Here is an 11,969-nt window from a genome sequence, read left to right as displayed (position 1 = left end):
AATTAATATGTCAATTATATCCCCGTCTGTATAATTTTATAATCGTATAATTATTATTACAATTTAATGTTTAATCCCTATCGTTGCAGAATTACATTTTACTACTCTCTCTCATTAAGAAACATAATAAAATTAAAAAAAAAGTTTTCAGCTAATATGTCTAGATGGCAAATAAAGCTGAAATATTATAGAAAATACACTGAATACACCTTTTGAACAATAATTATTAACACACTTGTTGAAATTTTCAAAAAAAAGTTTCTTCGTTTGGCAAAGTTTAAAAACGCCATTTCGTATGCAGCTGCTGTTGACTATTTACTCCACGTTCTCTTCTGCCTTTTTTGATATCCTATTCGTATTTCTACGAAGCTGGAAAGTAATGCGTCACATTTCTCTGATGCCTCACTCTTATCACGAGACTGTTAAAATTGTTTAGGAAAAATTTCTTATAATTTTTACTTTTTTTTTTTAAGAACCTATATAACAATTTCTAAAACATTTTCGTTGAAAACAACACGTTGAGTGGCACTTTAGCAAAATTTATCTGATAACGGGAATTTATATTGAAAAAACAATTGATGCTTGCGTATAAAGGCAACGAAAGGATTTTTCCGCAACCATTCTCGCAGTAATACGATGAAGGTTCTATTCTTAGCATCCTTGGGAGCGTTGCTCGCGGTATTTGCGCAAGCGCAAAAAGATCCGCACTTTGTCGACGGACGGAACACCATCGTTCATTTGTTCGAATGGAAATGGGATGCGATCGCTTCAGAATGCGAGAACTTCCTGAGCAAAAAAAAATACGGTGGTGTGCAGGTACTGCATGATAACGACCAGCATACCAACGAAAACTCAATTGCGTTGTTTACGAAATTAGATATCGCCAGCCGGAGAGAACTTGATTGTCGAAGATCCGTTCAGACCATGGTGGGAAAGGTACCAACCGGTCAGCCACAGCCTTAACACAAGATCTGGAGACGAAGCGGCCTTGGCTGATATGATCAAGAGATGCAACGACGTCGGTGTAAGGTAGAGTCCATTTCAAAACTTGTCATTGACACCCTTAGCCGTTAAAATCTTCTACGAAGTATACCAGGCGACCCAGGATTGCCACAGGCACATTAAAATTAACTATACAGGATAATGTTGATCATTCAGAGACTGTTTTTGTTGCTCTTTTTATACTTCAAACTCACATTAAACCCATCAAACATCAAACTCAAGTAATCGATATGATTTCCAAGTCTGATTAATTAAATGTTCTTCGAATCAGTTTTATTACAAATAGGGGATACCCCCCCCAGTTAATCTATAATAATAAAAGAAACTCGCTAATAATACTTGGTATGTGGCAGAATTTACGTCGACATCTTGTTGAACGATATGGCCGGCCTGAGCGGAACCGGTACAGCGGGCAACACGGCCGATCCCGCCTCCAAATCGTACCCCGGTATACCCTACACGAACGAGAACTTCCACGAGACCTGCGACATTAATTACAGCGACGCCACTTCCATCAGAAACTGCGAACTGTCCGGGTTGAAAGATCTCGATCAGTCTCAAGATTACGTGCGCCAACAAATTAAGGACTACCTAAACCACCTGATCAGCCTGGGTGTGGCTGGTTTCAGAGTCGACGCAGCCAAGCATATGTGGCCCCAAGACTTGGAAGCCATATTTAGCACCCTGGACGACCTCAACACCGAGCATAACTTCGCGGAAGGTTCGAGAGCCTTCATCTACCAAGAAGTCGTAGACACCGGCGTCGACGCAGTCAGCAACACGGAATATATCGATTTCGGCAGAGTCATAGAGTTCAAAAATGGGGCCGAACTCAGTCGATGTTTCCGAGGCAGTAACCCCCTTCACTGGCTGGTCAATTGGGGTACAGGCTGGGGCCTTATCGAAGGAGAGCATTCGCTCGTCATGATCGACAATCACGACACCCAAAGGAACGGTGACGTGTTGAACTACAAAAATCCGAAACCTTACAAGGCGGCCATCGCTTTCATGCTCGCCCATCCATACGAAGGGATCACCAGAGTGATGTCAAGCTTTGACTTCAACGGCAGCGATGATGGTAATATCCTAAGCTTTTCTTGGTTTTCCTCTATTAGCACGTTGTGGTCGGCAATTGTCTTGTGGCCTTTTGTTCCTCTAATATAGAATAGCTAGTTCAAATTATCCCACAGATGATGATTACTAGGCTTCATGCGGGCCTGAGATTTCATAGGCCTGGTTCTGTGATGTAAACCATCCTCTACTTTCAGATATATATACTATTCTGCACACGTGGTTGTGTAATTAGCTATATGATTTGGTCGACACTACAAAATCGAAGCAAACAAAAGTGAATTAATTTATAGTAACAATTTTTTTGTCCATTCAAAAGTATAATAGGACTTTCTAGAGACATTCCAATACTTTTACTTTCATCGCACATCCTTACATATTACATGGACACCCAAAGGTATTAGATGTGTAGAAGTGGGTCAAATGTCACATAAAAATTGGACGTTTTGTCTATTGGATCCAAACCTTTGGTTGTTGTTATTCATGGGGCTGCTGCTGTTCGAGCTTAGGGCTTTAACGTGAAGTGGTTATGGGTTTCGACTACATTTATATTACCAGTACCATAAGGAACAATTGCGTCTCTTGCTGCTTTTATTATCAAAACTGTTGGCAAAATGTAAATCAAAAGCAAAAGCAAACCCAAAGAAACTTGTTTTGAATTTATATTACCAGTACCATAAGGAACAATTGCGTCTCTTGCTGCTTTTATTATCAAAACTGTTGCCAAAATGTAAATCAAAAGCAAAAACAAACCCAAAGAAACTTGTTTTCAGGACCGCCAAACAACAGCGGAGATCTGAATTCGCCTCTTAACGAAGACGGTACTTGCGCTAGCGGATGGGTGTGCGAGCACAGGTGGCGAGAAATCTATAACATGGTCGAATTCAGAAGTGTGGTAGCCGGGACGAACTACACCAAGTGGTGGGACAACGGCGACAACCAAATAGCTTTCAGCCGGGAAGATAAAGGATTCGTTGTGTTTACAGTCTCCGGGGCCATCAATGAAGACATTCCGACTGATTTGCCAGCTGGCACTTACTGTGATGTTGTGTCGGGCGAGTACCAAGATGGCCAGTGTACCGGCAAATCTCTTGCAGTGGATGCGTCCGGTGTAGCTAGGGTGTCGGTCTCGTCTAACGATGAAAACTTCGCGGTGGCAGCGTTCCAGGTTAATGCAAGGATGTAGATATATTTGAGATATCGTAAAATCCAGTTTGAATAAATGGTTTATGAAATTTCGTGTTTCTATTTCCAAACAAAAATTCCAGGCTACGCGATATTTCTGAGTAATTTGGTTCAGGGTTTCAACTCAATGAAGTTTCTTTACTACAGCTTGGTTTTCTGACTCGCCTGCTGTCATAGGTTAACATAAATACAGATTATTCAGGATGTGGCGTAAATAGCTTCTATCTAGTATAAGATGTAACAACTGACTGGCACTTCTGCTACATGCCATACATAGCGTATTAGTCTTGTGACCTTGCTGACCACATACGAAGGGTTGGAGAAGAAAGCTTGCCTTTGGCAGTTACTTGTAACCCTGGCGCTATGTTTTTGTCCAAAAAAACTAAAAGAAATACTTCTAATTATTAGGGCTCCTGAAACAATAATGATCTGCTACCATCCTCTGTTCTTGACCCTATACCAGACGGTGGTATCTACCGGGCTAGTAAACAGTATAAAATAGTTGCCGTAGTTCAGTAACTAATAGAAACTAACAAATAGTCTTGTAACTTGCGTCAAGAATGTATTCTTCCATTGCCTCCTCCGATATCAGATTCTGATGGTTTTTGTAGAATATTTCGTTTATTCGAGGTTTCGAGATTTTATAACGTTTTTGATTAATAAAATAGAGACCAACTTAGAAAGTGTAGAAAGCTGCAAGTTCTCTGCAACGTAGAGTATGTTTCAAAATACTATTAAATTACCGTCTTATGCAAAATTTGCAATTTTGTTTTCAAATGGACCACCCTGTATGTTGTTACAAATAATGAACAATATAGAATTTAAAGTATTTTAAATCGATAGATCTTCCCGATTTATATTAGAAAAATGTCTTATAAATCATAATTTTGTGTCATGTTTAGGCTCTGCAGGTGTGGCAGCAATGGCAATATTTGTTGCGCTGAAATAGGATACCCTGTTTATATTTTACTGCGATAGTTTTTAAAGGTCATTATATAATATATCAAGTAAGATAAATGCTTAGAGGTAAACGGCCTAACAAATCAGGTGGCGAACATTTAAGGAATTATGCACCAGGGATTCTTCAAGAACGCCTTATATAAAGATTTAAGGAAATGTCAGTAGAATCTGACATTCACAAATTGCGACCAAATTCTTCAAGGTGTTATATCTTTTCTCTTCCTATGTGTACGTCCCAAATTTATGTTGCTTTTTTGACCTCCGAGATAAATACTGATTTGCCTTGCTTTTGTTTTTGTTAGTATCGTTGAATACCATCTAGCCTTTTTCTATTCAGAATTTGTGTACTTTTATCATCCAAACTAAATTAAATCTGATGTCATTTATTTAGTTTTTAGTGTTTTATTTTACTATATTATCGCTAACCCTGTTCATTACACCTTTAATTGCTTCATTGGCTACTCAGGAATTAAAGTCTGCTATTAAGAATACGTTCGGATTCTGTGATAGTCAATATGTCGCTATAGTTCATGGACTTTATACCCCTCTTCTTTCAATTTACTCACGCAAGGCGTTTATATGCTAACAAAGTATCTATATTTTTTTTAAATTGAGTTTCCATATCCTTTCTTTTTCAGCTCATATTCCGAGGCAGTACTTTTGAGCATCGATTTCTTTTTACAGTGGGCGCAACCCTTGGTCACCCGTCCCTTTGTCTAGCTTTGAAAGAAGCAACATGAAGGCTAAGCTACTCACCTCATAGAGCTACCATAGAGAAGCCTGCAATAGGATTTTCTCAGAAGTCTAAGAAGGAAATAATATATATAGCATTGTAATATATATTTATACTTAATCGAAAACCTTATTATATGTAATGTTATGATTTTGTGTCCCTTGTAAAATACCCCACTAGGATTTTAAGTAAGTAGTAAGGATTCTTTATTTTGTGTTTTTGACAATTATTTGTGTCATCACCAAGTCGAATGTTTGTTCAACATCTCGAAGTGGTAGAAACTTCAGTGACACCAAAATTCAGAATTTTGAGCAAACGCTTGGTCCAGAGAATTGGTTTCATGTTTATTCCGAGACGGACCAGAGCTTTTAATAGTTGTTATGAAGTTTTTTTCTACTGTTTTAGTTTACATTTTAGTTAGTTAGGGCGCTATCCAAAAAGAAAAAATGGATTGAGAATTTAATTTAATTTCATAAAATCGAGAATGAGCCTGATATTGTGGCGTCTGTATTTAATTTTATTTAGTAACTATTTTATAGATGCTCCCAAAATATTGTGGGTTATATTCAGTTGAATGTAATTAGGGATGTAAATGATAAGAGTTTTTATATATTACGTTTTAAAGAGGAGAGGTTGATATGATGGCATATCAACGTTTTTATTAAAATGAGTATTGTAACTTGTCTAAGTGACACATTCCCATCATCTCTAAAAATAAATAGAGTTGTGCCATCAGTCCGAAGAACTATCGTCTATTTCTAGTGTTAGAAAGATTAATGTCTTTTGCAACATGGCTTCAGAAAAAATAGAAACACTTCAGCTGCTGCCTATTCGTATTTGCGAGGATATCGAGGATAAAGAATGCCCGGTTGGAATTTTTTGCGACTTAAGTCGGGCGTTTGTCTGTTTTGCTTTTACGGAACTTGGAAAGCTCTGCACGCTTCGGGTATAAGAGGTAAGCCTTTAGACTGCGTCAGAATTTTTTTAGAAGATCGCTCTCAATTTGTATCCCTTAATTCTTATCACGGTATTACAATGAAAAATGTAAATTCAGCTAGTAAACGCATAGAGATCAAATTTTATATTGAAAATTTTACTTTTTTTGTGATGTACGAGAATGATTTTTCCTTGGTGTTGTAGTGTGGAAATGATGACCTCTGCTCGGGTTTGGAAAAATTAACTATAAGGTTTCAGAACTAATTAATTGAATATCTGCTCAGGCAATGACACTATCGCAAGTGGGGATAGAGCGAGCTTTCTATATTAAAGAGTATTGTACACATTTCCAAATTTACATCTTGTAAAGGTTTATTTGCCCAGTACAGAATTCTCACACTGGCGAGTCAAACATTTAAAACCTTGTCTATTTGAAAAACGATTAAAAATAATTTTGTTATCCAGTCTAGACAAACTTTTTGAGTAAATGTTTTTCTATATGTCGATAGCACCTATTATGTATTTTGACTATTTCTATACAATTTTGTAGTTGTCTTTGGGAAAATAAATATTATTATTATTATTATTATTATTATTATTATTATTACTATTATTATTATTATTATTATTATTATTGCATGAGCAAAAACTGTTGGGCCTTAATCAATCATGAAACCAATCGATCATCCAGAGTCACGCCCAATGAGTTCAACATCTTTTTCTCCAAGGTGGTCGAGTATCTAATCTCAACTATTAGAAAATCCAATGATCCCTATGCGTATTTAAAGAAATTCTCTGCCAGTAAATCTTTCTTTTTGAGTCCGGTTTCAGAAAGCGAAATACATGAAACTATCATGAGTCTGAGCAATTCAAATTCCGTTGACTGCTTCGGCATAAATGCAAAAATACTGAAACACACCATAGAGTACATTGTGGGTCCTCTGACGGCTTTAACTAATGCAGTGGCGAATTTCCATCGCAGCTGAAACTATTAAAAATAATTCCTGTTTATAAAAAAGGAGACAATCACATTCCGAATAACCTTAGGCCCTATCTTTGGCAAAGTGATCAAAAAAGCCTTAAAAACCCGCCTTTTACGATTTTTTGATAAACACAAACTTCTGAGCGACTCTCAGTTCGGCTTTCGAGAAAAGAAATCGACAACCCATGCACTCATAGAATTTGTGAGCAGGGTGGTCCAAGGGTATGATGATGGTGACATTTCGAAGGCCCTGTTGTATGATTTTACAAAAGCTTTTGACTGTGTTGACCACGTCGTACTATTGAATAAATTAGAGTTTTACGGCGTCAGGGGTATCCCTCTACGATTAATAGAGTCATATCTAGACAGCAGGTTTCAGTACATTGAGAGTAGCGGAGTGTCCAGCGATAGCGTTCTCCCAGTAGTCTCCGGCGTGCCTCAGGGCTCGGTCCTGGGGCCTCTGCTCTTCATTATTTACATAAATGATCTGTCGCTGTCCATACCCAATGCAAACGTGACCCTGTTCGCAGATGACACTGCCGTTCTTTCAAAAGCTAGGAATCATAAAATGCTTACTGAAAACGTTGATGAGACTGTGCGGGCCCTTCAGCAGTGGTTCTCTGCAAACAATCTAGTCCTTAACCAACAAAAAACTCAAGAACTCACTTTCTCTTGTAGCAAAGTAGACTTTCTTCATCACGACAACATTACTCTACTGGGATTTGTTATTGACAGAAATCTGTCATGGAACGGCCAAATCGACGAAGTCTGCGCCACACTGTCCCGGCGTTTGTTCCTGTTACGGCATCTCAGCCACTGTTTAACAAAATTGGCCCTAAGAACGGCCTACTTCGGTCTACTGCATAGTGTGTTGTCTTACGGTGTTGTGTTGTGGGGTGGGGTAAAATACTCGGAAAAAGCTTTTCGTTTGCAAAAGAAGGATATGCGGCTACTTAGCGTCGCTGGTCCGCGTGAACACTGCAGACCCATCTTCGCGGATATGAAGATTATGAGGCTGCCCTCTACCTACATCTACAGATCTGTTTTATGCATTCATGATAATGCTGATTCTTATCGCACACTAACTAGTAGACATGAGTATAACACCAGTCAAGGTGATTCGATCGCCCTACCGTACTCCAGACTGACGTCCTCGCAAACTAATAAAATCAATGTTAAATTATACAATGTTCTGCGGAGCAGCCTCAAAAATCTACCAACCAGACAATTTAAGCAGAAAATGAAAATTTTCTTTATAGAGAATCCCTTTTATGGCACCGATGAATATTTTGAGCTACTTAAACATAAGAATATTTAATAATTTGTGACTTTGTTATCTATATGTTTACTTTTCACTTTATGTATTATTTACATCTTATCTATTATCTTGAAGTATTTTGTATAATTTAGTGCAATTTGTGTGTTCTTTATTAATGTTTTTTTTTGTATATTTTCCCACTGCGATAACCAATGTAATTGCCATACTCTTGACGTACCATTTGTTGTTCTTGTGACTTATCTGAATGGTAAATAAAGTTCTATTCTATTAATATTATTATTATTATTATTATTATTATTATTATTATTATTATTATTTTGCCCGTTCTGGGCGTCTCAAGACACCCTGGGGATCGATGGTGTGTCCCCTTGGCGACGACGGGTTGGCAACAGCCGACCATGTAAAACCAGTGTGAGCGTATTCACACTTCCTCTCTTGACGACAAAACAGTGTGCCCTCCATCTGGAACTGCGTCAGCATTACTTCAGATGGAGTGTCGTCCGGACGCGCGTGATGTTCTCTCGCGCCCTATGATCTTCCCTATGATCCTTCGGTCTCCTATTGACTAAGGTTCAGCGAGCTTGTATAAGATCTTCCCTATGATCTTTCGGTCTCCTATTGACTAAGGTTCAGCGAACTTGTATAAGATTTGGCCGTTCTATCCTCTTGGCAGAAAGTATTTGCTTTGCCATTTTGCAGACGTGGTCCCAATTTGTCGGTGACTCTAACATTTTTTCTACTAGGTTGTTTGGGCTTATGTGACCGAGTATTTGCTCTGCTATATTCCGCTGCATGTTCCATCTTGGGCAGAAAAATAGAGTGTGTTCAACCGTATCCACGCATGCAATAAAGGCACTCCTCGGTTTCGGCCAGATTGAAACGTTTGAAGTAGGCTTCAAAGCACCCGTGCCCGGTGAGTATTTTTTATATTATTATTATTATTATTATTATTATTATGAGAAATCCTATATAATGGTAACGATTTTCACTGCGCATACCACCTTCGTATAAACAATGCTTGCATTTACAAATTTTCAACTATAAGGAGCCATGTAATTGTCCCGCATTAGCGATCTACCATGTTTACATACAGCAGGAAGAAAAATAAATTTAGGAAAAATGTTTTACGATTTCTAAAACAATCTACTAGTTCAGTAGTAAACCTGTTTCCAATTACATGTAGGGTTATTTTTAATGCAAAGTTGGAATTGAATATCGCAGAACGGGTCCTTAAAGTCAGCACTTGCATTGCAAAATGACGAGTTATAACTGGGTTCGCATTAATTACCATCAAAAGTAATCTGGCGATGGACAGTTGCATTTATCAACCGCGGTACCGTGTCGAAATAAATCGCATACGCTGCGAAGATTCGGCCAATTCTCACGCGAATTTAGTTATGCTTAACAAATCGTGTGCATGTGAATGGTTTTGTATACGTTCAACTGTTTCGCGTAGAAATAATGTAACTCTTTAGTAACGCGAGATGTTTCGTAAGAAATTTTGCAGGAAATCTAATCTATGGTTACTCACACGCGCGGCGCAGATGCCACGTGTGCCTGTGTGTGAGCAGGCGATTGGAGAAACATGTTATCGAACAACGAACTGTCTGATCGACGTTTGAGCTGATGTATTGAGATCCGCTTGTGATATATAAGATCATTCAAAGAAACTTCCACAGGCTACTGTAATACTATTTACAACCGCAATAATAGTCTGAAGAATTCCTTGTCTTGTCTTGTCAATAATATTTTTCAGTTAATTTTTAGTAAAAAAGAATAGTATACAGTATATACATCGTTGATGTACCATCTATTACCAGCTTCATTCAAAAAGATTCATCATATACAAACTTAAAAATATATGACGAACTTTGCAAAAATCTTTTAATAAATACTACCTAAATAAAATCAACACAAATTAAATTAGAACAAAAAATATACAAATATGTATTTGATAAAGGCACGATGTTGCCGAAACAGCTGTCATAAAGCATTAAAAACTGTATGTATTTGATTTGGTTTGATTTGAATACATTTGATAAAGACACGGTGTTATCGAAACAATTGTCATGTCAAAATATATAATTTCGTGAAAATCTGAACTTTAAGTTTTTATTTATTTTGATTTTTTAACAAAACTAATACCCGTATTGATAACATATTAACAAATGTCGATGGCAACGTGACATAGCAAGTTTTACATACATTGATTTAAGATCACACTGCTCAGAAGTTATTATTGTACGCTGAAATACAGACAACTAACCATGTAAAAAAAAAGAAATTTTAATACAGCCCATAAAATAAAATTTAAAACAGCATCGCCAGAAATAAATTGGCAAGTACTGTACACACCAGATAAACACCTGGTTAAAAATCAGTGGTCGACTTTTATGAATTATTTCTCAGAGAAGTTCCATGAACATTTTCTCTTTCTAGTGTCTTCTAGAAACTTTAGAGAAACCTAAATATATAAAATACGCTGAAATCAATGAGTATAAAAGAAAATTGGATATTCTTTTCGTGATGCAAAAAGTAAATACTAGAAATAAGGAGCTTTACAGAGCAAAAAAGAACTATTATTATGTCTTCCAAAAAATATCAAAAACAGAATTATGCGAATAGATTAAAAAGACTCAGATAACAGAAACAAATGTGCCTGGTCGGTAGTAAATGAAATTGAAGGAAAACATGGTTATAAAGAGATAGAAAGTGAAGGTAATAAAGAGATTTTAGTAAATAATTTTAATGAATTCATAATTAATGTTGCACCAAACTTGTTAAAATCCAGTTTAGTTCTGGTATGATGATAGTTCTGCTAATCTCATAAAGTTGTGTTGCCAGTGATTCTTAAATCATTGGTATTTATGATAAAAAAATCGCTAAGCTTTGGAATATTTGCAAATCAACTTAAACATGCCCTGGTTATCCCAATCTTTAAAAAAGGTTATCAGAACGACATGCAAAATTATCGCCCAATAAGGCTGCTACCATAATTCTCCAAAATTTTTGCAAAAGTGATGTGTTATCGAATATTAAACTTTATGGGCGACAATAATTTACTACATAATATACAGCATGGGTACTAACCAGGCAGGATAATTCAAACAGCAGTATATACCTTCGTTCAACGTTTACTTGATGTCTTAAAAAGTGGTGAAATAGTATACTTTTGAATAAACTAGATATGTTTGTAATAAGAGGAGTGGCTTTAAGGTGTGTGGAATCGTACCTTCCAAAATGAACAATGATGAGAATCGGGCAGTATCAGCAAGCAAAAGTATTGCAGCAGGTATACCTCAGGGCAGTGTAATAGGGCCAATATTATTTTGTTTTATATTAACAACATTACAAAATTGTATGCAATTGGTCAAAATTGTAAAATCACTATCTACACCGATGATAGCAATGTTCTAATTGTAAATAAGGATACCACAAACCTCCAAAAGGAGGCTGAGAGGTTCATGATGGGAGCGGATAATTGGTTTACTAAAAATAAATTAGTTATTAATAATGCTAAGACTGCTGTAACAATGTTTAGAACAAATGGATCAAGAATAGCGATTGTACAATATTTTTGGGTATGTCTTTGGATAGCACCTTATAATCCGAAAATCATATAAATAATGTGGCAGATAAGTTAGGTAGGTACATTCCATGGGATACGAAAAAATGCTTTATCATAGTAATTTTGAGACACACATGAGATACGGTCTCGCTATATTTGGAAATTGCAGAGAATTTTTATTTGCCAACAGAGGGCCCTTAGAACTACATTGCAATTAAACTTTCGAGAGTCATGTCGAGGAAAATTTAACAAA

At 36.9% G+C, this 11,969-nt stretch overlaps 1 protein-coding gene across 1 annotated transcript; it reads left to right on the top strand.

The window, feature by feature from the left end:
- The first annotated feature begins 636 nt into the window (after positions 1 to 636).
- On the top strand, positions 637 to 3,301 carry LOC132701911 (alpha-amylase-like). The gene is made up of 4 exons (XM_060670210.1): positions 637 to 816; positions 878 to 1,029; positions 1,356 to 2,080; positions 2,847 to 3,301. The coding sequence occupies exons 1-4, from the start codon at positions 637 to 639 to the stop codon at positions 3,257 to 3,259; spliced, it is 1,470 nt and encodes a 489-aa protein (XP_060526193.1). The 3' UTR covers positions 3,260 to 3,301.
- The last annotated feature ends 8,668 nt before the right edge of the window (positions 3,302 to 11,969 follow it).

The sequence above is a fragment of the Cylas formicarius genome, unplaced genomic scaffold (genome assembly GCF_029955315.1).
Source record: "Cylas formicarius isolate icCylForm1 unplaced genomic scaffold, icCylForm1.1 PGA_scaffold_5__7_contigs__length_24384050, whole genome shotgun sequence".
Taxonomy (NCBI): Eukaryota; Metazoa; Arthropoda; class Insecta; order Coleoptera; family Brentidae; genus Cylas; species Cylas formicarius.
This window is presented reverse-complemented; position numbering and strand designations above follow the sequence as displayed.